Source organism: Podarcis tiliguerta (assembly GCF_965153285.1).
Source record: "Podarcis tiliguerta genome assembly, chromosome: 9".
Taxonomy (NCBI): Eukaryota; Metazoa; Chordata; class Lepidosauria; order Squamata; family Lacertidae; genus Podarcis; species Podarcis tiliguerta.
This window is the reverse complement of record NC_139542.1, coordinates 30,515,947-30,543,274: the sequence shown is the minus strand read 5'-3', so window position 1 is coordinate 30,543,274 and position 27,328 is coordinate 30,515,947. Positions and strand designations below refer to the sequence as shown.

The following is a 27,328-nucleotide window of genomic DNA, read 5'->3' as shown; positions in this document are numbered from 1 at the left end:
ACAAGCTGTGTTTTTACTTGTGCAAGCATTTGGATACAACTCCATATGCGCAGGTGTGCAAATGATTATGGATTGCTATTGTAGAAGTGCAATTTTATTGACAAATTATAGTGTATTTAGTAGAACATACCTCAGCATTTGTGTTGAATAAAGCAAGGGGTCTGAACAGTTACCACTGCATTTATTTTTTAAAGGTTCTTTGCAGGGTTATATCATTAGAAAAACAGTTAGAAAAATATAAAAATTATAAAACAATACACTTTACATATCAGCTGAAAGTAACATAAAATACAAAGTATTTACAGGCACAAATACTGTAACTGCAGAGATGTGCTTTGATGCCAGAGTTATAAGAACAGTAGAGAATAACACACAAACACACATACAGAGTTCAGACTCCCTTCATGGAAAGTAACAAGCACCAGTGGTCACAGCAGTTTCTATAATCCATTATATAAAAATGCTAGTAATTTGGCCTTGATTGGTCATACTTTAAAAAGCTTTACAAGTGCTTAGCTAAGCAGAACACAGCAACTCTTATGGTCATATGCTTTAACCAGTCAGGAAGGTCCGAGTTCATTGAAGAAGCTCTGCTTCATGCCACCACAGTAGGTAATTTCATCACCACCAAGTTATTAGCCTTCATGTTCCAAGTTTGTCAGTGCGGACCAGCTGGATTGGTAAACATGACCAGAATGGAAGATAAACAATGCAACTTCTCTTTGATGTACTCTGGCAATTTTTCATTCTCTCCATACCTAGGAAACAGTAAAATATTTAGATGAATAGATTTAATAGCACACATATAAAATATACCCAGTACCGATTTCAGCAAGTTAACATTTTGGTCCAGTGCCGGTATACAGTTGCTCCTTTTAAAGCCATGCTTAAGAAGCTAGAAGGCTTTGTTAATTCCAAATTCACTCCTTCAGTATATAAACCAGATATTCCAACCTGAGGGGCTGTTATTCTAGCAAAACTTATCATATCACCAGATCCAAACCTAATGGCTTAATGCAGTTCTTATTTAATATGCAAATTTCAAAGCAAATGAAGTTCATTGTCCTCATATTGCCTCCTGGAAGATGGTAACTTTTGACAGCCCAGAAGCGTAGCTCTACAATGTTGCCCGGCAGTACTAGACCCCACTACATATTGAGTGCTGGGCTGAAGCTGTAAGTTCAGCCATTCAATTTTACCGATTGCTTTTAACCCCATATTGCAGATTGAGCTGAAAAAGCAGTGCAGTTCAGGCTGGAGGGCTGTGCTGAGAAAAAGTAGCTGTTAACAGTAGATTACATAGGAGGGTTAATGTAATACTGCAAGTCAGAAGTGAGGTTGAAGTTGACCCCACCCACTCAATATCTCAGATTGCGAACAAAGGTCAATCTACTTAAATTGCCCCCTTGGACTTCCTCCCAGGCTAAATCAGAACAATCAGTACAGGCAACAGCCTTGTGTTCAGTTGACAAGCATGTAGACTGGTTGAAAAAGTATTTTCAGTGTTGTACAAAGATTTAAAAAAGACTATAGGTACCCACTATAAGCCTGTGGGTAGAGTCTAAAAGACACAATATAAGAAGGGAAAACGGGTAGAGGGACAGGAAAATTAGCAGATAAACATTTGTACAGTTAGGATATTCTTTTACTACATATAGTGCATCTAGTTTTCTCTTTTTTATATATCTTTGTTACTCCCACCAATTATTAACTTAGGCTAAAGTGAGAGTTACCAATACACAGTAGTACAACATCTACAGCAGCAGCAAATGCTATTATGTATGACATACAAGGAATGGTACTTCAAGGTCATACAACTTCTAAAGTTACAGTACCAATACAAAATGTTGGAAAAGTAACTGAAATAATCAGGAATGTGCTATCAGTATCAAAACTGACACTCACCTCACTGTGTCACCAGCTGGAGATGTATATGTGATGGAGGAAACGCCAGCTTGAGCTACCAACTGGGATCCATCATTAAACTGAACCCATACTGCTCCACTAGTCAGCTAATAGGGAAAAATATTGTAGAATTAGTTTGCACTGAAATACAGCAATGAACTCTTTCCCAGTGCTTTATCTTTCTAGTCAAGAAGCTTTATTTAGCATGGATTGACACAGTGCAGCCATGCTAAGTTGCACCTGAAGGTTCACTTCCTTCAGAAGAAAGACTTGTTCTTCCAGAAGTAGAATTTGGATACAATCCACTGTGTTTTGTCATGCAAGATAGACAATCCCGATTTTGCCCATTTTGTGCAACCTAGTTAGTATTTTGTGTAACTTCAGCACATTCTTAGGCAGGTTCTGACAATTTGTACAAGGAGAATGCATTCCAGTTTAAAGTGCAGAAAGTAACTAGGTACAAAGCTTTGTATTCTTCCATTAACTACTTCCTGATCTGCAACAGATTTTGAGGCAAATAAGTAAAATAAATAAATAAAACTCAATAGGGAACAGAGCTGATTCCATGCATCATCAATTATACTATCTGTTCCTTTTCAGTAGAAGTATAACAACTGCTGCATTACAGCTCATCTTCCTTTACACAAGAGACTGAATTTTCTGCTTGGCTGTTGATTACCAGCTCACCTGAGAAGCCCAGCCAACGTTCTTTACAAAGACAGACTTTAACAGTTGAGCTGAATTTACAGCACTCTCATTTGGGTGACTTAGGGTGCTCCTTGATTCAGTTGTTGCTGATGTAAATGCAGATCCTTCATATGCCGATATCTGGAATATAATTATGAAAATAGCAGTTGTGAGCCATAAAGCCATGATATACTTCAGTGTTTAAATAGTGACCTTCCTTGGGTGTACCATACCTGACTTGGGTTTCAGACCTACCTAGTTAAAATATGCAACAACCCAATACAATTGGCTCTACTCATCTTAAACTGTTTTTTTTACTTGACAGGTTAAATTTAGCCTTCCAGCATAGTATTTCTTAGGGCTCAAATAAAAGCAAGAACTACACACTCATGTACTTACCGGGGGATTAATGTTAGGCACTTCACTTGAAGCATCAGAGCTGGTGGCGGTATCTCTCTTCATCAAGGCTATTTCCGCCAAAGAAGGGCTTGTATCTGGCAAAGTAGGAGGGAGCACTAAAGCCTTTGGAGACTCAGGATTTCCTGGTTTCCTGGTAATGGAAGAATTATGGTCACATATTTAAACTTTCCAACTTCCACTAAGAATATCAAAACTAAAAATTTCATGTGGAGAGTGAGAAGCAACTGAAAAAAATAATAATACAAGAGGCTGCTTACCGCCCAACAATAATGGGAAAAAATGGAACACTTCCATTTCTTTCTTCTGCCAAAATTGCAGATTCCAGTGCAAGACAAATGCGGTGTCCCTATATTGAAAAATAGAAAAATTGCATTAAAACATGCTAACACTTTCAAAAAGGGCAGGAATTCAATACTCGGGAATTCGTGGGTAGAGGCAACAAAGAAAACATTGATGTATTGTGCTAAATTAAAAGGTACAGGGGTTTTTTTTAACCTTCCTATTGCATGACATGGAGTATGATCAGTTAAACAGTATAAAGTTCAATCTATAACATTTCCTTGATCTCCACACCCCTCAACTTCATAGGAACCTTTCAAAATCAGTCATGTATTTGGAACAATAAAAGGATCCAAGTCTGCTAATTTGCCATTTGGAATCACTTACCCATGTGCATCACACCCACTGAAACATTACAAGTAATATTTACCTCATTTGCATGATCCACATATATTTGTATATCCTTTTCTAAACCGATTTTACTCTCCTCTTTTATAGTGTAGGCTTTTCCAGATTTTTCTATTACTCTAATTACGCCCGCTGTCTTGTGGATTTTTGCCCCTATAAAAAACAAAAACATATTACCTCGGGTACACATACATTGACAATATGATCACGCTCTAGTAGAAGTAAACTAGTAAACAGGAGATTGCACTTAACAACTACCTACAGTTCAAATACAATTATCACTGACTTGAGTGTGTTAACAAGAAGTGCTATCTGCTACAACTCATATAATTTTTGGATTTTCAATTTGTTCTTAATATTTACATTTAATCACCAATAAAACAAAGTATTAGAAGAACGTAGCTTCCTCCTAATAATAATGCCATATGTGTTACATTTCAATTAGGATTTTTTGAAGTATATAATTTTTATGTGGCATATGATAATAGGAAAGAGTTATTTAAAATAAAAAATTTAAACTAAACTAAATATCTATTAGGTTTTAAAATGCCCTAACAGTTGGCTAATAATTTAATGCAATTTAATGGCTGAAGGGATATGTAGAAAACAGCTTAAGGATACATACCATCATAAAAACAAATTTCCACATCTGCAGGAGGGGAGTTTTCCATCAACATACATTTGGCATATCTTGTATAGAAGGTGACTTTGGGAGTTTTGGATCTTACCAACTGCACAAATTTGGCAGCATACTGATACTTTTTCCAGTACTTCTCTAAAATAAATATGTAATGAACAGTGATTATAATTCAAATCACCTGTCTACTTAACACGCACAACACATATGGAGGGGTGGGAAGGTACAGACAAGGTACAAATGTTGCTCTTCCAAGTAATGTAATTATTATTATTTTAATTACATTTTTGGAGGAGCAACATTTACACCTGACCTGTACCTATAGTATTCATTTATATGATATACTCAAAGCCCATTTGAGTATTGGCCAGGTGAGTATCATTTATAGCTTTAACAAGTGATGCTACTTAGTGATTTGTTCATATAATGCATTTTTGCCAAGCAACTTTCATGAGACCACTGAGGAAGACAATGGTAAAAAATGTTTGGGTTTTGCCAGTTTGCTATTTTAACTGTTCAGTTTATTGATATTTGTGTGTGCTCTGTGATAGTTCATGCGCCACATATATTTAGTCTGTCGATATTATGTTTGTTTATACTATTCATGTTTGGATATATATTTTTGGACACAAATAGATACATATGTTTTTTAAGTTTGTACTAAATTTGACTGATTGATTTCTTTGTACAGTATATGTATTACATTAGCTTGTATATATTCTTTTGATCCCATTTTTTAATTCCTCCTTTAGTTTATTTATTTCCTTTTTGTATCAATCAATAATTATACAAACGTTTTTACTGCTGAAAGGATGCAACAGGATGTTCTTTAATTTTTACTAGTCAAACATAAATATATCAGACTTCCTGCGCTGCTGCCATGTCGAATAGCGGATGCCAGCCGTGCAGTTAATAATCTGGGAGTAATTATCCTTGCAAGCCCACCCACCCCCCAAGCCCAGGTCGAGGGAGAGGAGAGCTTTCATTCGCGGATCGTCCAATAACTGCCTCTCGCTCCGATGGAATGCGGGGGCAGAGATGTAGAGTGCATAGCACTGCACGTATTGGAAACTCCCCAATGCAGTTGCCATGAGCGGAGGTACTTCTGTTTCTTTTAAGATGAATCTAAATTCGGACTTAAGAAACAGACAGTGTTCTGGATGAAGGAGAAACATAACTTGCTAAACGAATCAGCCACTGAGTGCCAAGATTTTGATCTGGAGAGGACTCTCGTCATAAATGGAATGCTACGTAAGTGAAGGGGAGCCTTTGTTCTCTTTTTACATTATATTTACACTATATTTATGTGCTATGATTTGGCAAGCCTTCACTGAATGGATTTCAACAATATATGGAATGCAAGAGGGATTCAACAAAAAGTTATAAGTTTATTTACAGAGTACTTGAAAGAATAGACTGTGAAATACTGTGATGACTTGTGACACTGCCTACTAAAGAGGGCTCTAATTCTGATTTATTATGGTTTTGGCAAGACACCAGCTCGTTAGAAGGTTGGAAAGGATCAAAGGTGACAAATGCTGGAAGTAAGCCAGGAGTCACAGCCAGACGCTGGTGAACGTTCAGTTTTGGAGAGGCAAAATGGAGAAGTGGTGGTGTAGTAAGAAATGAATTCTGGAAGGAGAGGCAATGTTGAAGAAAATGGATTGATTACAACATGAAGGAAAAGAAGAAGGCAGACAAACAGAAAACTACAGGATATAAATTCTCTCTGCAAGTTAATGGACATGGATTTATTAAATATGAATGAAAGTCATCACCTCAGTGGCTGCTAAAACAAAGGATTAAGTTCAGAATTGTGGTATTTGGACTAATTAAGAGAATTGGAGCAGGACCAAGGAGTAACACCAACTCCTGATAGCTGGAACAAAGAAAGTCATCCAAAAACATTGAATTTGGAACTGATTAATTGGCTTTTTTATTGTATTATGATTTGGTATTGTATTGATGTTGCCTCCATTGGATTGTTATTAATGAAAAATTAATAAAAATTATTTTTTTTAAAAAAAAACATAAATCTATCAACCACTGCAAGTTAGGGCAATAAGCTTACATGGCACACGAAGTATAAGAATTTCAGTAATTTGAATATTTTAATTGAATTCACTACATGGAAGTTTAATGCATCTGTAATACCTATGATAGGGACGCAGGTGGCGCTGTGGGTTAAACCACAGAGCCTAGGACTTGCCGATCAAAAGGTCGGCGGTTCGAATCCCTGTGACGGGGTGAGCGAGTTGCTCGGTCCCTGCTCCTGCCAACCTAGCTGTTCGAAAGCACGTCAAAGTGCAAGTAGATAAATAGGTACTGCTTCAGCGGGAAGGTAAACGGTGTTTCCGTGCGCTGCTCTGGTTCGCCAGAAGCAGCTTAGTCATGCTGGCCACATGACCCGGAAGCTGTACGGCGGCTCCCTCAGCCAATAAAACGAGATGAGCGCCGCAACCCCAGAGTCGGTCACGACTGGACCTAATGGTCAGGGGTCCCTTTACCCTTTAATACCTATGATATTCTGATAGTGAAGGGAAACATAATTACTAGAACAGCATCCATATATAGGGTTGGAGCCACACTGCAATAGGATCCTGATCCATTGGAGGAAGGGGGGATTCTTTGCTCACATACCTTCTGCAGCTCCCAGCACTACTTCCCATACTATTTTGCAAGGTCCCCCAAACCCTGGAGCAGCTTTTCAGGGAACACAGGCAAAACAAAGAACTGCTGAAAATAGCTTTTCCCCTTTGCACTGGCCGAAGTGTCTGCATCCAACCTACAATTACTGGCGAATATCCAAAGAATTACAAAGGGAGCTTTCCTTGTTCATTTATTTGTTTGAACAACAAACCTCTGTCACATGCTGCTTTTGGATTTCTTCTCATTTTCAGAAATAGTTATCTACGTTGCATGGAAGGCTAAGAAACGTAAGCTCGCCTACCCACCCACACCCGGTTGTTTGGCTCCTTGCCACTGTTTCTGAATGGGCCCATAGAAATGCACCTTACCTGGCAAGTTGCCAAAACTATATATATTTGAGTCCTCAGGAGGTGGTGGGGGTCTATTATTCAGAGGGATGCCTTTTCCTTCATTTGGGTGGTAAACTGTGACCTTAATACACAGAAAAAACAGAATCTCATAGCCAAAGAGTTATTTGTTTAATGCTTCTTTCTGGAAAATGAACAACTTGTTAATGCACTACAGGATACTGAAAATTTGAATCTGGCATGTGTCATGTCTAAAGTCTTCATTTCCTCAAAAAAGAACAGTTTCCTATCCTCACTAAGCAAGATTATCTGCAGCTTTTACAGGTACAGATATTTTAGTTAGATCAGTGCTTCTAAAGACAGAATTAGTAAAAAACAAATGCCTTTCACTTTCATGGAACTGTACCAGCAATTTTACCAGAAATTGAGTAATCATAGCAAAAATTAAGTCAGTTATTTAAACTACACTGAACGCTTCAGATTTCACACATGCTTGACGTATCGGCATTTAGCATAAAGGAGGCCTCTGTATTAATATGTACATACAAAGTTCTGAAAAGAAAATCTACTTGATTTCCAGAAGCAAAAAATCAATGAATCAAGCTTATAGTCCAGTGTGATAAGGCATATTACACCTTAGTAATATTGGCATAAACAAATCATTTCAATACTGCCAATGAAGTTAGAAGAAGAAGAAATTAATACTCACTGCACTTCCATCACAAGATATCCTCAGAACTTCTTTTACAAACTCTTGCGAATTATATTCTTTTAGAAATTCCATATATACTTCTCCTGCATCTAGAATACTCACCTAGAATGTAAATTGAAAACAGAACACAGCCTAAATAACTTCTGAAGCAACCCAATATAAATGCCCCCTCCTTTCCCCACCATTTACATCAAAATGAACTAAAATACTGCAGTGAAGTAAAGAACTTGTTTTTGTGCTCCTTGTTGAGTGCTTTAAGCCTGAACAGAGGAGGTACTATTTGCAGTGTGACTGAAAAACTATTAGGCTGCTGAGGATTTGTGAGGCAGCCAATCAGGGTGTTCCAACCTCACTGGATTTACAAATACTAGGAGAGAGAAATGGGAGGATCAAAGGGAAAACAATACCATGAAAACAAAAGCAAAAGAGGGAAACACAGTAGAATGAGATATGATACATACTGGAAAGGAAACCTAGTACAGTAAAAAAAATTAAGAATTGACTAGAAGTCTTTTAAGTCCAATAACTGAACTAAAATCTGACAGTGTACATTTATGTTGATGACAAAAAAAATGACATACATACTGGAAGTAGGTAAGATACTATTTCATGACTGCTAAGAGATTTTTATTAAAAACCTGCATACTTTGCAACAGAATAAGGACCAACAGACTATATTACCCTTACTTACTTCCCTTTTTATTATCTGGGACCAAACGTTCAAAGGCACCTGAGCAAGGCTTCTTCCAATCCAATCCAGTATGTATGTCATGTTTTTTGTTGCTCAAGTAAAGGTGGGAACTGGAGAGGTCACTAAAACCCACGTTGCACTAATTCACAACTACAGCCTTACTGCAAATGCCGAAGTAGCAGTCATCAGCATTCTTGCCATGGCGGTTGCTTCTTGACTGGATCACACCAAAGCCATCCTATAAACAACCCAGTCCACTGCATTCTATTTAGTTGTATTGCTGTAAGAGCCAATTCCTGGCAAGCAAAGCAGAGCCAGCCGTTTCTCATCTGATCGCTAGAAAACCAGCTTCAATAAGCTATCCTACAAGGGACTGGGGTCAGTGTTCCCATGGCCCTTTGTGGGGTATCTCATGGAAGCTGGATCAGAATCAGATGACTGCCTTGCAAGCCAGCAACTGGGGTGGTCTATTAATAGAGGTGTGCATCTTTGAAAATGAAGAAATGTTATAGTTCTTGTCACCTGATTATCAAGAGAAGATTAACACCAGTCAAGTTAATTGGTTCATGTTGTGATAGTTGGTAGGTATTTAAAAATGTGGAAGAGCTCAATTTTTATAAAATTGTCACTGCAATTCATTATTTTGAAATATAGTACAGTACATACCACTGCATTTTTTGTTTTTTGCCTAATTGGCTTTAGTCTGTGAGCATTCAGAGGTGATACAACACTTTGCAGTGCAGGTTTTGGATGTCCATATTGTCGCTCTTTGCCCCCATTCCTTCTGCTTTCAGACGCTAGATGGAGACCAAATGCAGGTGCTGGCAGAGCCTTCTCAGCAGTGTATTTCCTTGTATCCAGAGGCCCTACAGCTGGTGCTGTTGGTTGTGCAGATTCAGGGGCTCTTCTGCATTTTAAGCCATTCCATGCATTTTTCAGTGTTTCTTGAGGCACACCAAGATGGAATCGAAAATCTCCACTACTGTCATATAAAGGTTCCTGCATCTGAGCTGAAGCAGCAAAGGGAAATTTTAATGATTTAGAAAATGCATTACAGGATTCCTCCTATTTTTACAGGAGAAAAATGTTATGTCTCTAACTATAAATGAGGCTAGGAAAGCATCACGTCATTTTTGACAATGTTTACACCCTGGGAAAGTTACTGTTGTATGTATGAGAAGCTAAGTATTGTGGCACATAACCAACTTTTCTGAATTGTTTGTAACCGATGTTAATAGCAACAACTTCCTTTACTATTTACTAGAAAACTGGTTTAAGCTTGCTTAAATTTAACTCTACTGAAAGAGATTAAACATCATATTACGGGTTCTTCCCATGCAAACAGATGGACTGGGAGTGGTTAAATAAAGCATTTGGGATGGTATCAAAAAGCAGCACCACGTCTGTCTTGGTAAAGTGCATGAAATATCATATGCACCTTCTGTCTAAGTACAGAAGCAAAAGCAAAAATTAAGAAGAAAATTGCTTGAGGATTCAAATAATCCCAACTGTGTGTCCTATGGTGACAATTCCCCAAAGCATTCCTGGTAATTCAAAACAAAAGAAAATGTCTGAGAAGATTTAAGTAATCCTTGGCTAAATTACAGCTACATTCAGTGCTCTTTCACTAAATGAAGTAATTTGATGCAGGAGAACAAAAGCTCCTCCTTCCCTTATGGCCCTGTTCTTCTTTCTACCCTCCCTTCTGCAGCAATGTTTATATAATAAGCAGTTGCTGTTTTCATCCTTGATCTCTCTACACAGATAATTTATTATCAGTTATTAGCGCTAGACAGATGTTCTCCACCTACACACAGGATCAAGATTGTGCCAGTTCACAGAGCCCAATACATGCAGATCTTCACAATTGTTATCGTTCCAGTTTGAGGGGTAAGAATTCTATACTGAGCCTAAACACAGGTATCCATGTTCCCATCTTAACATAACTTTCAACGTGTGGATATCCGGTAGACCCAGAAAATGCAGTGTCACGATCCATCCCTAAACGTGCAAATATAGATGTTTGCATTTTGCCTTCTTAGTAAGGACAGATAACTTTAGACAGCTTACCAAAATAAACTTTTGAACAGACTACTGGAATACGTGTTTCTTAAATAAATATACCTTCACAACATAGTTAGGAGCTTCTTCTGTTGTTAGTCAAGTTAAGAGCTAGCCTTAGTTGTAGCAATTGGAGGTGACAAAAGGGGAAAGGGCTCTTAGCATAACCCAAACCATGATTTATGACTTGTTGGACACAATTAACCCTCTACACTAAGATATCTACCTTTCATAGAATTACTACACAGGTTACAGCTGAGGTCCATCTGCCCAATTTTTCATCTATGCACATAAAGGTGGAACATCTGAATTCAAACAGTGCACTTGTCTGGAAACTTGGGTTGTATCTTTATGAAAACGTGATGGCAAACATGGGCTTGACATTACATAATATACAGTGGGGCTCAGGAAAAGGTGGTATGACTAGGGAGTTCTGCAGCATTATCCATCACCACAGCATGTTCCTTCAAGTGGTATTTATGAATGAAGAGGGACTGAGAAAAGTACGGGGTGAATCCAAGGCAACTCCCATAATTATTAAATGTAGAGGGTGCTTAATGACCAAGCTGGACTTAAAATACTCAAAGATTCCTTCAGAGAACATGCCCCAAATAAAACACACACATACATACACACACATTATGGCTACTCAGATACTGCTGGACCACAATTCCCAGCATCCTGATTATTGGCCATGCAGCCTGGGGCTGATGGGAGTTGGGAGTCCAACATCTGGAGGGCACCAACCCTTCCACAACACATAATACATTTCATTATCTAAAGTTCATCTTCACATGGAATTACTTCTAAGTTAATCTCTCAGTTAAAAACATTATCCTTGGATGGACACACAGTGTACGTATATAAGCTCTACTGATAGGAATGGTATCCTTTGAGAATTCAATGTGTCCAACACAGGCAATAAAACACTCTCATTAAATAAATCCATACCATTTAGTTGCATATTTCCAAGCCACTGCTGCATTGTTTCAGCTTGGGACTTCGGTTCTAATAAACCAACGCTGGGCTTCATTGGACAGAGATAATTTGAACTAAAGACAAAGAATTATTCATAAGTACACTTCATAAATATGGACACAAATAACTTATTGATCACGAAAATAGATTAAGTTCTATTCGTGGAACATATTGTATCACTAAGGGTAAAGGGACCCCTGACCATTAGGTCGCCGCGGACGACTCTGGGGTTGCGGCACTCATCTCGCTTTACTGGCCAAGGGAGCTGGCATACAGCTTCCGGGTCATGTGGCCAGCATGACTAAGCTGCTTCTGGCAAACCAAAGCAGCACACGGAAATGCTGTTTACCTTCCCGCCAGAGTGGTACCTATTTATCTACTTGCACTTTGGCGTGCTTTCAAACTGCTAGGTTGGCAAGAGCAGGGACCAAGCAGCGAGAGCTTACCCCGTCGCGGGGATTCGAACTGCCAACCTTTTGATCGGCAAGCCCTAGGCTCTGTGGTTTAGACCAAAGTGCCACCCACGTCCCATATTGTATCACTACATGATATAAATAACAGGTTTTTTTCTACTACATAGTCCTAATATTTTAAACTACTATAGGCGAACACTTTGTACTGAGACAACTTGCAATTTTTCAGTATCAGTTTCTTATACTCAAATGACAATATGTAAAATTAGAGATTATTTTTAATTTCTTAGTTTAAAGGAATTTCATAGTATTAAGTTAATAGCTGAGAATCAATGGAGGCCAGTTCTAAGCTATAATGATCCACGGCTACACGCAAAATGAGCCCCACTGTATTTTAGAACTTAGCTAGTACTTTTCCCAGTCCATTTGTCACTTACAAGATAGGAGCGAGAAATAACTCATTGGCTTGACTACAGTAGACATTCTGAGTCCTTTGGATGCACAAGCAGCCTATCAGGAACAGGACTATATATGAAAGCTAGACTTTATTTTTTAAAGCCATGAGTCGAATCCCTCCCCCTTCTGCAGTCCACTTATCTGCACAGCTAAATACATATTTCCTTTGGTCACATAGGCTCTGGCTCTGACTTTCTGTTGCCACCAGCACCCTTGTGCCTTTTACATAGATGACTGGGAAATAATTATGTATGCAAGCATTAGAGATCACTCCCAACCCCTCATGCACGGAGTATTTAAAAGGAGATCAATGCTTGTTTTTGTTTTCAGTTCACGACAGTTTAGTGTTACGTACAAATCCAGAATTGTGTTTAATCTTAGTTATGGTGTACTAAAATGAAACAAGCTAAGTTTGTAAGCCAGAGTTTAAAGTAGGTTCATTTCCATGGTTAAAATTAATCACAGTTTGTGACTAATTAATCAGAGACTGCAGGCAAAAACTGAACGTTTCTGATGTCCTCACAGATGTGCTAGAAGAAAGGAAAGGGTGCAGCTGATGAGACCAAGACTCATTTATGTAATATCACAGTTTGGTATTCCATCCAGACAAGGTCATTATATTATAGGGGAACCAATTTTACATGATGCACTCAAAAAACAGAGATATTTAAGAACAATTCTTACTGAGCTTGATCTTTCACAGGTGGAGACAGATTCTTTTCCATTGAGCCAGAGCTGGTCGGATATTTTTCTTTAAATACAGTAGGAATATCACCCTGGCTATTTGCAGGTGAAAAATCCTTCCTGTTTCCTATTAGTCCTCCTCTGGACTTTGAGAGGATTTCCAGGGAATGGCATCTCTCCACATTATTCAGTACTCCTTGACTCTGACTATGGGATGTGCCGGATCTTTCAGAGGAGTGTGCTCTCCTGAGGTAGCGCGAATGCGGTCTTTCTTCAATCAGCTGCATTGCTCTTCCCCTACCAGTATTTCCCATTTCTTTTACTGGGAGTCCCCAGTTGTTATGGGAACTACTTCCATAGCCAGATGAGACTTCACTGGCATTCTTATTTTTAGGAAGAATGGTCATTTTGTTGGGAAGTGGCTGACCCCCTAGAAGTCTTTTCTTCTCCTTTAAGCAGCCACTTGTACTGACACTGGGAGAGGCAGTAGAAGCAGTAGAAATGGTGGCATTTCCACTGTCCATTGAATCCTCTACAGTTCCTGAATCTTTGCTTCTTGCTGAGCTACACCTGGACATAAAAGGATGATCCAATACAGATGAAAGGCTTAAACGATCTGCTGGATTTTTGCGAAGCAACTGGTGAATAAGGTCTTGAGCCTCTTCTGACAAAAACATTGGCATTTCATAATCTGCCAGCACCACTTTGTTCAAGGTGTTCTTTACCGTATCAGTATCAAAAGGTGGTCTTCCGGCCAGAAGAGTAAAGAGCATGCAGCCCAAGGACCAGACATCAGACTCAAGCCCATGCGCACTTCTTGTGGCTATTTCTGGAGAAATGTAATTAGGAGTCCCACACATTGTATAATGCTTTTCATGAGGCATTGTCAGTTGGGTTGCAAGTCCAAAGTCAGCAATCTTGATGTTCATATTGTTGGTGAGTAAAAGATTAGAGAGTGTAAGGTCCCGGTGTAATATTCCATGGGAATGAAGATATAACATCCCTGTAATAATCTGGTGCATGAAGTTCCGAACTATATGAAATAAAAAAAGGAAGACGGGTGTTAAGGAACATTTTTGCTATTTTGTCTTTAAACATGCTCACCACCTACTTCTTATAACTAGTAGATTCAATTATTATTGCAGCTCAGAAATTCATACTTAAGCAACTAATGAAACTTACAAATGAATCTACAGTGAGGGGGGAAAGTATTTGAGCCCCTGCTAAATTTGCCTGTTTGCCCTCTGACAAAGAAATACCAGTCCATAATTTTAATGGTAGCTTTATTGTAGCTGTGAGAGACAGAATAACAACAGAAAAAACCCCAGGAACCCAGAAGACAAAAGTCAGAGATTGATGTGCATTATAATGAGTGAAATAAGTATTTGATCCCCTATCAACCAGCCAGATGTCAGGCTACCTGGTATCTTCACTGTATGTAATGAGCTAAGATTAGAAGCACAAAAGACACCTGTCAACAGAAGCAATCAATCCAGCAGATTCCAAAGTAGCTACCATGACCAAGACCAAAGAACTATCCAAGGATGTCAGGGACAAGAATGTAGACCTGCACAAGACTGGACTGGGCTACAAGACTATGGCCAAGCAGCTTGGGGAGAAGGTGACAACAGTTGGTGCAATAATTCGCAAATGAAAGAAACACAAAATACCTGTCGGAACCTCCCTCGGTCTGGGGCTCCATGCAAGATCTCATCTCATGGAGTTGCAATGATCATGAGAATGGTGATGAAGCAGCCCAGAACTACACAGGGGGAACTTGTCAATGATCTCAGGGCAGCTGGGACCATAGTCACCATGAAAACAGTTGGTAACACACTACGCCGTGAAGGACTGAGATCTTGTAGAGCCCGCAAGATCCCCTTGCTCAAGACAGCACATGTACAGGCCTGTCTGCAGTTTGCCCATGCACATCTGAATGACCCAGAGGAGAACTGGGTGAAAGTGTTGTGGTCAGATGAGACCAAAATTGAGCTCTTTGGCATCAATTCAACTTGCCGTGTTTGGAGGAGGAGGAATGCTGCCTACGACCCCAAGAACACCATCCCAACCGTCAAACATGGAGGGGGACATATTATGCTTTGGGGGTGTTCTTCTGCTAAAGGGACAAGACACCTTCACCCCATCAAAGGGATGATGGACAGGACCATGTACCGACAAATCTTGGGTGAGCACCTCCTTCCCTCAGCCAGGGCATTGAAAATGGGTCGCGGATGGGTATTCCAGAATGACAATGACCCAAAACACACGGCAAACCATTTGAGAAGTGCTCAAACACACCCCTAATTTTAGTATAATAAAATTGCATTTGCCAAGGAGATGCCACACACAAACATATATATATCACCCAAGCCTCTGAGGGCAGAGGAACTACCAAGAGTGCCCCCTCTGCTGATATGTAAGAAGCATATTACACCCCTTTAAAATTGATAAATAACTGCACAACAAACTCTACAAGATTGGGTGACTTTCAAAAGCAAGGTCTTACAGACCACTATGTCTTAAGAAAAATAATCTCATTGGCTATGTCCAAGCCCTGGGTGGATTCCAATCTAATTACTTGATGGAAAGGCTGCTTCAAGGTGCAACAATAAGCAGTATTTCAGCCTTACCTTCTTCTTCAGAGAAACGGGTCTTTCTGTTCTTTAAATATCTGCTCATTTCCCCATTGTGACACATCTCTAGTATCAGGTACACGTAGTTGCTATCTTCAAAGTAGTTATACAACTAGAAAAATGAAAACTAGTTTTAATATACATCAAAGTTTAGTTATCAGCATATCAAGTTCTTAGTGTAAATTCTTACCTCAAGTATAGAGGGATGTTTTAGTTGACAATGTATCTTCACTTCATTTTGAACTCTTTGCACCATTCCAGCTTTGTGCATAGCCTTTTTGTCAATCTGAAAAGATTTTCTTTTTAAAATTAATCTCATACACACATAAAAGTAATGATTTTTTAAAAATAATAATAATTCAGGAATAGATTTAAGCTAAACGAGGGTTGGAAAGAGTTTATTGTTACATTTTATACTAATACCATTATTTCAGGTATGTCCAGCTTGCTTTAGTCTCATGTATAGATAACAATTCTTCAGAAATCTGCTGACACCATCCTAGAAAGCCCAACTAAATAAAATGGGACTTGCTTCCAAATAAACATAGCAATGGGGTTTAAATGTTGTATTATATCCCTACAGATATATATTGAACTTTCTCAGCAAATACTGTGTAGTAGCTTGGCCATTAGTCAGTATTTTAAAAGCATGGTTTACTCTTCAGTTTTGTTTTGTTTTGTTTTTAATCAGAGGTGGCTAGCCTGCAACACTTCAGATATTGAACTGTAATTCCCATCATTCCTGACTGTTGGCCATGCTGACTGGGACTGATTGGGACTGATGGGAGTTGGAGTCCATAACATCTGGAGGGTCACAAATTAGAAACCACACAGCTCAGAATCAGGATTGGGACCATAGTGCAGGTGGATATGTACAAAACAAACAAAATTCTTAGCACTTGTGCTGTGATCTTAATTTAAAATGCTGTTCTTTTGCTGCCATTGATACCATTTTTAAAAAATCTCCCCTTATACTAAGGTCCCAATCCTAATTCCCCCCCCTGCTGCTATTTATTATTTTCACAAAAACAAAACATAAGACTCAACATATTCAGTGTGCAAAAGACACGTCTAATTTCACATTATAATGTGCCTTGACCCTGAAAGCTATTCTATCCTAAAAACAATCATCTGTGCTGAGGAGTTTGGCAGATGAAGCACTTCAGATGTTAAGTGCTTAAAAGACTGGACTGGTTTATGTGTTTGCACAGTCAAGTATAGGGCAAGTGCTATATGGAGAAAACCTTTGCAGCCTGGGATTCAAATTGATAGGTGAACCACAGAAATCAGGAACTAACAAGTTGTGGGAACATAAGGAGTAAGTTAGAAAGTAAAATATTGCATTTATTAGCTTACCCAGCAGCTTGGTATCCTATATTCTGGCTAAATTCAGTTACTTTGGTATCTGATCCAATGGCAACTTACCATTTTGATGGCAACTTCTAGGCCTGTTTTCAGGGATACTGCTCTGTAGACTCCTGCAAAGGAGCCCTTCCCCAGAAGGTTCCCCACCTTGAAATCCTGAAAAAGAAAAAGCAATGATCACTGCTCTTACTGCCTCCTCACCTTCTATCTGACAGGTACGTATGAGCTACTGAGATAGTGTGGGATGTCAAACATCTAATTGTTTTAATATGCTACCTGTAAAAAATTCCCCCTGAAATGTTTGCAGAGATGTGATGAAATTTCCCCTTGCCTTGTAATTTAAATAGCTGATATAAAGAGTCACCTTGATTCAAATTAATCCCTGTTCTGAAACAAAAAAGACTTTAAAGAGAAAACTGTGAGGCTAGCTTGCAGTGTGGGAGGAAAGTACTGCTTCCACTTCCCAATGCAGTGGGGGTTAGTATGAGAATGCAACTAAAAGGAAAGAGGTTATGGCTGCTTCTCCCTCCCACCTCCAAAGTTGTTTTTAAAAGTGCATCCTGTTCATACCTTTCACATACCAACTCTCCCCTCATCTGCCCTTATCCATGTTTTGCTCCCATCACTCCACAGTGCCATATTTCACAGACTACTAGAAAGTCTGCTCCGAAATCTGCATCCCTCTGGACTAGGGCCATGAATGTATTATAGGGCAAAAGGAAGCAAATACAGAGATGTGTCGACACCATACAAGTTCAGTCCTGCAGTTTCTGACTTTTACACGATACAAAAAACACAGGCTCTTCTCTTCTAAAAAAGCCAATGCAATTCTGGGCTGCATCAATAGGAGTATAGCATCTAGATCAAGGGAAGTTATAGTGCCACTGTATTCTGCTCTGGTCAGACCTCACCTGGAGTACTGTGTCCAGTTCTGGGCACCACAGTTCAAGAAGGACACTGACAAACTGGAACGTGTACAGAGGAGGGCAACCAAAATGGTCAAAGGCCTGGAAACAATGCCTTATGAGGATCGGCTAAGGGAGCTGGGCATGTTTAGCCTGGAGAAGAGGAGGTTAAGGGGTGATATGATAGCCATGTTCAAATATATAAAAGGATGTCACATAGAGGAGGGAGAAAGGTTGTTTTCTGCTGTTCCAGAGAAGCGGACACGGAGCAATGGATACAAACTACAAGAAAGAAGATTCCACCTAAACATTAGGAAGAACTTCCTGACAGTAAGAGCTGTTCGACAGTGGAATTTGCTGCCAAGGAGTGTGGTGGAGTCTCCTTCTTTGGAGGTCTTTAAGCAGAGGCTTGACAACCATATGTCAGGAGTGCTCTGATGGTGTTTCCTGCTTGGCAGGGGGTTGGACTCGATGACCCTTGTGGTCTCTTCCAACTCTATGATTCTATGATTCTATGATTCTATGTTTCAGCTTTGCCCAGCTGAAAACTGGTTCCCTTGGGCAATCCTCGTACTTCTCCCCCTCCCCTCAAAAACCGTCCTGTCCCCTTTCAGGATGCAGGTGGGAAAAACACTTCAGTGCCCTGAGGGCCAGTTAAAGGGCGCCCTGGCCGCGCTCTCGCCCCGACGGCGCATGCTCCGGCAGAGGCGCTCCTCAGCAGAGACCGGCCGGCGGCAGGAGGCGGCTTTACCTGAATGGAGCTCTCCCAAGGCGAGCACTGGGACATGCCGGCTGCGGAGGCTGCGCCGGCGCTGGGCACGGGAGAGAGCAGGAGACTGAGCAGCCACTGCGGCATCGCGCTGCCAGGAGCTCGCAGCCACTGAGGAGCTCGCGGCGCCGGGGCTCGCGGGCGGCTCTCGCCTTGCCGCGCTTTCTCCCGCTCCCGGGGGAGACGCGGCTTCCATCCCCCGTCGCCAAGGAAACGGCCCGGGGGAGAGACGCCAGAGCGGAGGCGCCCCCCCCCACCTCGCCCGCGCATCCCGCGCGCCGCCCTCCTGTTGCCGCCGCCGAGAACGGCAATGCTTAGCCCCCCGCTGCCCCCTCTTCGCGCGAGAGGGAGTAAGGTCCCCCGAGCGGTCCGGGGCTTGCAAGGACAGGGCTGCACCGTTAAACTGCTTGCAAACTTCTTGGCAAAAGAAAGGTGTTCTACAGAGGCTTAGCCCCACTTTTAAGAAATACCAGCGAGCTGGGTTTCTCCTTTCTTCAACGCAAGGCGCTTGCGGTTAGAAACTTTGCCCCCGTGACAAAAACCGATTTTGCGTTTTAAGAGCGATGGATGTTTTCTATAGGGCTGGACTTCCGTACCTATGTAGCCTTGCGGGTAGTGGAAGTGGAAGTCCGAGAGCTAGTGTCAAAAAACTAACGTCCTAAGGTTCAAAGGATTTAGATATCTGCATATGTTACAAAAAATGTGGCATTTTCAAAACTGCCTGGGGAGTTTAGATTTTGGCATCTACCTTCCCAACACCTTTCTAGGGGCAATGATTATATCATGAGGTACATGAATTAAAGCAAATTGTTATATTGCCATCCTTTAGGGGACTAGCAAAATATTTGGAATTTTGAGAGTGTTTTGTGGGCACCACCCCTTCCAACTGATTTGTCTTTCTACTCCATCAACATAAAAAGAAAGTGTGCACCCACATAGATCCTCTTTCGTTTGCATGATTTGGCAACCCCCAGACTACGGTGATGAGGATGACTGATAATATATTTTAATTAGTTTGCATATCACCTTACGAAGTTACCTAATGATTTGGAAAAGATGGGTGGTTTGGAGTTGAAGTAGAGTGGGGAAATAGAGAGCATGTGCTGGGACTTTCTGGAGGTTGTATTACCCCTTCCCCCACTGCCAATGTTTTCATAACTGATGAATATGAATAAATACCATATTGGCCCAAATATAAGACCCACCTGTAAATAAGCCGCACCTTTAAAATTCAAGGCTCTACCACCCTGAATGGGGGGGGGGGGAGAGAGCTGTGCCGCTTTGCCGGTGGCGTAAGGTTGCGAATATGAGGCACACTTTAACTTTTCATTGTCAGAATTTGGAAAAAAGGGTGGTTTATATTCGGGCCAAAACGATACATAAATATTTATTCCTGAAGTCAACATTTCTCAACACTTATTTCCTGTCATCATCATCAAAATAAACAAACTCTACAGGCAAGTTTACAATTACAATTGCTTTTCTTGTAGCCCATCTGTGAGAATCTCAAATGCTCCCTATTCTCTTCCAAAAAAATTGATCACGAAAACTCAAAGTGACAGCAAACACAAGCATATATTCTTGTATTCTAAAACTATTCCCTAACTCAGTGAAGTGTTTTTAGTACTTCCTTCAACATAGGAACATAAGAGGAGCCTGCTAGATTAGGCCAATGGCCCATCTAGTCCAACATTCTGTTCTCACAGTGGTCAACCAAACACCTGCGGGTCGCCAATATGCAGAACCCAAGCACAAGAGGACACTTCCCTCCTGAGGTTTCCAGCAACTAGTATTCATAAGCATACAGCCTCCAACTGTAGAAGTCAACCATTAATAATCATGAATAGCATGATTATTAATGTGCCCAATTGTGCAGTACAAAAACGGAAAATCCAATATCTGTTTTGTTTGGTTAATTCCTGCCTGAAATATTAAGCATATTTTAAATGTGTATCACAAATAAAAGTATAACCTACTGTTGAAACCATCATTTTAGTATAAATCATAATACTTGCCAGGCCATAGTTTACCACTACACACTTCAGAAAACACTTAAAAGATTAATTCACGTTAACTACTTACAGCTTGATCCTTCTATGCTCACTTGAAAGTAAGCCCCATTAAGTTCAATAGGTTTGACTTTCTAATAAGTGTGCACAGGGTTGCAAGCATGCAGGTTTATCCTACACACATTTAAAATCCCTCTGAATTTAGTGTTGAGGCTGTAATCTCTTGAAGGCCAAGGTGGATACTTTTTTCACATGATTAAGGGTGGAAATCTAGCACACACTTCCTCCAAAGCATACTTATGGGAGTACCCTAATTATGCCTCGCTAATAGAGGAAATTTGGGGGAAGATGCTCCAAACCTAATTTGGCAACCAGCCAGACCTTGAATGTAAACAAAGCCTCCGTGAGAAAAAATGTTACAAAAGATGCAAGTTTTCAACACTTGTAGCAATTGTAGACCTTTTATCTGAGCTATGTGAGGTAAAAATTAACGTTGCAGAATTTGGTAATGTTTCAAATTATTCATGCTGGTTTGTCAAAGCACATTGGTTCACTTATTTATCATAGTAAAAAATTACTAGATACAAATGAGAATTTCTCAGGGGTAGATGCAATCTCCTTCTAGAATTACAGGCTGCACAGATGATCATTACAAAGGCTACAATTAAAACCACATAACCATTTGCCTGGTCACCTGTGACTAAGAAATACCATCTTCAGGCAACTGTGTTCAGAGGGAACACCATACAAGGTAGAAGTATGGTGACACGTATACAGTACTAAGAATAATGTTGTGAGAGTGCTAATATGGACCAAAATTCATCCTTCATAAACCTTGTTAACTAGTCCAAAATAGCTACCACACCTTAGTTCTACAGAATCTATACAAGCACGGATTAGAATTCCCACATCAACTACAGACACACATCCTTGGTTAATGGTAAACATTCGAGTTGTGTAGAGTTCAGCCCTATGAACAACTTGTTCTTTTTAAGTCATACACTAAAGGACATTAAATTTAAAGATGTTAAAGTGCAGAGCTGCCTGTTTATTCCGGCAGGGCTTCTGCACCATGAAAAACTGAGATGGGTACAAATTCTACAGATTTAGACTTCCCATTTTTAACGCCACCGTGATTATTGTGATCCGCTTTGAGCTCAGCATTTGTTGCTGGAAAAGCGGAAGACAAATATCAAAAAAATCAAAGGCATTGTAAAAATAAAGCATAGGTTGGTTTTCTGCCTGCCACGCAGCTCTTAATGACATTAAAGCGGAGGCAGCATAGAAGCAGGGGATGTGCAACCTGGTGGTGCCATCCAAGGAAAAGGGAGGAAAGAGATGCGACCTCATCCTGAACCAGCGAAGTGGGAGGGATCGAGTGTTTTAAGTCGCTGGTAAGGCGAAACCCCGCCCAGCATCACGCAGCGCCAGTCAGCAAGCTGGACAGGACCACCTGTAACAACACCAAACCCTGCTTCCCCCTCCACTGAGATATGGTTGGGCCCAGACTCTCCCTCCCCCGAGGCCGCGAATGGCTCGGTCCCCACCCACCCCATAATGGCCGTTTCCGCACCTCAATCTTGTCGCCGATGCAGGTCGCCATGGCGGCGGCGGCGCTCGCTCTTCCCCGCGTCACTCTCTTCCTTTCCTATAAGCTACCACATGGCCGGGGTAATGCGCGTCTCTTTCGCCACCGTTGCCGCTCCGCAGGCCTCTCCCTCCCCGCTACGGGGGTCGGGGAGAAACCCCTTCCTTGAGGGGCTCCATTTTGAAAATCCCGCCCGTTACCAAAGCCGCCTTTGCGTCACTTGCGCATGACGCCATCGCGCCGTCCCCTCCGCCTATCCTCTGGCTCCTTGGGAGCGGGGCGGGGCGCCGTAAGGCTGTTTGCGGCCTCGGAGAAAAGCCGTGCAGAAGGGCGCGTGCGCCGTACAAGTCAGTGTTCTCTGCTAGGCTTGCTGAGGAAACCCGCCCTCTAGTGGCAAGGATACGGAACGTCCATGTTTTCATTTGCTTTTCTTTGTTTGTGAAGAACGTAAGCAGAGCTCCGGCAGCCTTAGCCGACCAGACGCTGCTAAGGAAACCCAGGAGCAGGGCGTAAATGTCATGGCCCTCCTCCGGTCTCTTCCCACCGCATTGTTCCTTAAATGTACACTACGCAGCTCACCTCTCGCTATGCTGCCTCTTCATGCTAGCCTACCTTGCGGGGTTGCTGTGAAGAGAAAAGAGAAAGAACCACGTGTCCTGCCTCGAGCTTCTTGGAGTAAAGGCAGGACGGAAATAATTCAACATATTCTGTGAGTGAATTCCACAAGTTGACTATGTGTTGTGCAAAGTACTTCTTTTGTGTCTCCTGAATCTTTTTTTAAAAAACATTTTTAATTCAACTTCATGTCAGTATCTGTACACAGTTCATTGCCTCAGTTATATTGCTTCTTGCCACCCCAAACTCCGACATTCCAGCGGTCCCAGATTGCACCAAGCCACTTAATCCTCCTCAATCACCAAGGCTATCCAAAACCTAAGTTCCCTGAGGGACAGTTCGCGAAACAAAACAATTACAATACAATAAAAATGAGTGCTGTAAAAACCATTACAAGCTAAAAACACAGTTAAAACCCAAGTTCAAAATTAAGAGGGCCGTGCCATAATGAGACACAAGTTGTTTAAAAGCACTGAATAAACAAGATCCACCTGCAGCATAAAAGAGGGCAAAGATGAGTTCAGGCAAACTTCTCTGGGAACAGTGGGACGTAACCAAGATGCCACTACTAAAAAGATCCTGTCTCTGGTGGTTACTCAGCTCACTTCATTTGGCAGCAGCAATTGGCCTCTGGGAAAGATAATAAGGTTCAGGTAGGTACAGAAGGTACATAAGTGGGTACATAAGGTACATTCAGGTAACCTGATTTATGAGAAAGAATTGCAATCAGCTTTCTTCTTCTTCCTCTGAGTTAAATAATAGATATGCACTTTGAACAATGCTGTCGCCGTATGAACATCATGAATAAAAAACCCAGCACAGCACATTGGAGTGTGAACACAGTCTAAGCCTCATTGATTTGAATGACATTTCTTGCCAAACAAGGCTTGTGATTAAGCTCCACTGAACTTGGAGGAATTATTTCCAAATAAACATTTATAGGACTGAGCAAGCAATAAGTACATTTAGGAATGTGGACTTAAATTCACCTGGTTAGGATTTTTGGTTTGGGAAGGGTTGTTTGTACATACATGCATGACCTCAAGGGGGCATCTGAGGGGGGATTTACAAACAAATCTTGGGCGTAAGTGTTTGGTAGAATTATGAAGATTTGCAGCACAATCATGAGCATGTTTACTCTGTTAAAAAAAAAAAAAGTCTCACTGTGTTCAGTTGGGTTTACTCCCAGATAAGTATGCATAGGATTGCAGTCTTAATATACATAGATGGAATCCTATACATGTCTATGCAATCATATCTAAGAAATAGCAGAGGAGATGCACTGTGTTAATAGATTTTTCTTCTAAAACTGAGTATTGAATAGAACAGCAACTCAAGGGCAAGACGGCTGGAAGAAATTGCTGACGTGTATTTCTCCCTCATTTGGTGGGCAAGGGAATCTTTCTTATGTTGTTCAATTTGACCTTTAATCTAGACTCCAGTGTCCTTTTCAGATGGTGTTTAACTGAATAAATGGTGAAGAGTACCTCTCAGCAGCTTATCACACACTTGTGATTTCCTTTTGTGGACTTTTTAATTTCTCTTTATGACATGTACTTCTTTATTTTGCTCACTTAATTTTTAGTGCATAATGTCAAACTATCAGTATGAATTAGTGTAACACATTAATCCGTTCCCCCCTTGCTTAGGCTGTGTACAGCTATTTGCTTGTCATAAATGCATTTGTTCAATTTTCTTCCCTGTCAGATGCTGTTTATTGCTGATTAGATTTCTAGCCAAGCTTGATAAAGAGATGCATCATTTTCAAGCTGTATCATCTTCGCTCTTTAATTTATTACACACATTTTGCCATTCCTGTCTCTTGTGCTTAGAGTTAAATGCAGGAGGTCAGCAGCACAGGGCTAGTAGGTGCATCACTTACAATTCCTTTGGAAAGCCATGCTGAGACTGTGAATAAGCATTTCCACTTCTTATGGTCTGTCGTACCGTATCAGCAACAATGTTGAGATTTGTTAATTAGCAAGCCGGTTGTGGAAAAATTGCCTGTGTCTTTGTGTCTCTGAAAATTGACATTTCCGTTGTTGTTAGTCAAACCACTATGTTCTATGGAGGAATTTGCTAGCTTTTGTAGAAGCTTCAGAACAGAGGCAGCTTTAGCCCAGTGCTCTGGGAAGACCCTCCCACACAGTTAGTATTCAAATAGCCCTTTTCATAAATACTGAAAGCATGTCACAAATATTGTCTCAGCAATCTTTACAGCATTCTCTAAAATATGCCAATATCGATATCTATTGCAGATTGGAGCCCAAGCCTCAGTGGTTTGCTAAAGGCCACACAACAGATATACAACCAAGCTGAAATTTGTGTCACGAATTTCTGCCTCATATGTCATGTTCTTTATTACAATATCATACCAACTCCACTGTGAATGTATTGGCCCTACAACTGTACGCACACTATACCCTTAAAGCACATTCAGAGCACTTTTCCCTCCCTAAAGAATTCTGGGCCCTGTGTTTGACCTCTCACAGAGTTATAATTCCCAGCAACCCTTAACAAATTACAGTGCCCAGTATTCTTTGAGTGGGACCATGTGCTTTAAAGGTGTAGTGTGTGGGGAAGGAAGCATGGAACTGGGAGACAAAAGTGCAGATCAGTGGCTGCCACCCTTTGGGACCCATGGGCACATATGCAGACTGAGGAAACTTGTCATTACAAACATTGCAAGTAAATGCACACCACAACCCATTCTATTGGCTAAATAGAAGGCTTCTTTCAAGTCCAAACCTCTGGATGACCCTACACAGCAGTTTCATGTAGCTATTAAACAACATGGGAGATAAAATTGGACCCTAGGAAACCCCACATTGAAGGCTCCATGGAGCTGAACAGTACTCCCCAAACACCTGGAAATGACCATCCAAGTAGGACCAGAATCACTGCAAAGCAGTGCCACCCACTCCTAACCCAGACAGCTACTCCAGAAGGATACCATGGTCAGTGGTATCAAAAACCACAAACAGGTTGAGGGAATTAACAGGGACACATTTCCCCTATGTCTCTCCTGACAGAGGTCCACATATTGGATGGCCAAAACAGTTTCTGTGCCAAAACTGGGCCTAAACCACAATGGAAATGGACCTAGAAAATCACTTTCTTCCCAAAGCGCCTGGATCTGGCCTGCAACCACATGCTCGAGAACCTTTCCCAAGAAAGAGAGATCAACAACTGGCTGGTAATTGCTTAGATTTTCCAAGTCCAGGGAGGGTTTATTGAGGAGTAGTTTTACCACTGCCTCCTTCAAGCAGGCAGGGACCACCCCCCCTCTCAAGGAGGCATTAATCACCTCCCTGGCCCACCCTGTTAGTTTTTATCAGCAGAGTGGCAAGGGTCCAGAGTGCAAGTAGTCACACTGACCCTTCCAGGCACCTTGTCCATTTCCTCAAGGCTTATATCCATGTCCTCTGCACCGTGATCTATGCCAGTGGTTTTCAACCAGTATGCTGTGGCACCCTGGAGTACCTTGAATGATTGTCAGGGGTGCTACGGGCAACATTGGCCTCTGTCCCTCTTTCTTTCCTTCCCTCCCTCCTCTGATGCCTTCTCGTGTCTCTGCCTCCTGAAGGCTTCGACAGCTGTTTATTGCAGCAGTCCTGGCTATAAGCTCTGCAGGCGAATGGTGCCTCTGGGAGACACCTCTCTTTGGGGCGGGGGTTGGGGGGGTCAGCTCAGAGACCAGGGACAGCAGCAGCTGCTGCCCAGAAGACTCCCAGGGAGAGGGGAGAGGAGAAGAGGCTGAGGGAACACTCCACAAGGGAGGGTGTTCGAAAAAGGGTGAGAGGCTGCCAGCTCTGCAGGCAAGGGGTGGCATAACTGGGTTCCTGAGCCTCATAGGGTTGACAGAGATTGGATAAAGAAGCCATGGACTCAAAAAGGTTGAAAACCTCTGATCTATGCCCATAATCCTCAAAGCATTTGGTGGGCATGATGATTACTGAACTCAATATAGGAGCATGCTTGAACTTATTCACACTCTGTATCGTCAAGGAAGCCTGAAACTGTTACTAGCATTAGCAGTTCCTTGTTTTGATGTTGCTGCATTGCGTCACCATAACAACTTCAGCATTACAAAATACTGTAGTCCTTTCGGATCATA

General features: G+C 41.2%; 1 protein-coding gene across 1 annotated transcript; it reads right to left on the bottom strand.

Annotated features, from left to right (window-relative positions):
- Positions 1-162: 162 nt before the first annotated feature.
- On the bottom strand, positions 163-22,822 carry PLK4 (polo like kinase 4). The gene is made up of 16 exons (XM_083457210.1): positions 22,582-22,822; positions 17,386-17,481; positions 16,151-16,246; positions 15,958-16,072; positions 13,328-14,360; positions 11,748-11,848; positions 9,402-9,745; positions 8,042-8,146; positions 7,354-7,456; positions 4,325-4,474; positions 3,722-3,852; positions 3,270-3,358; positions 2,992-3,142; positions 2,593-2,733; positions 1,906-2,012; positions 163-758 (listed from the first exon to the last, which is right to left on the bottom strand). The coding sequence occupies exons 1-16, from the start codon at positions 22,609-22,611 to the stop codon at positions 659-661; spliced, it is 2,892 nt and encodes a 963-aa protein (XP_083313336.1). The 5' UTR covers positions 22,612-22,822; the 3' UTR covers positions 163-658.
- Between the last annotated feature and the right edge of the window lie 4,506 nt (positions 22,823-27,328).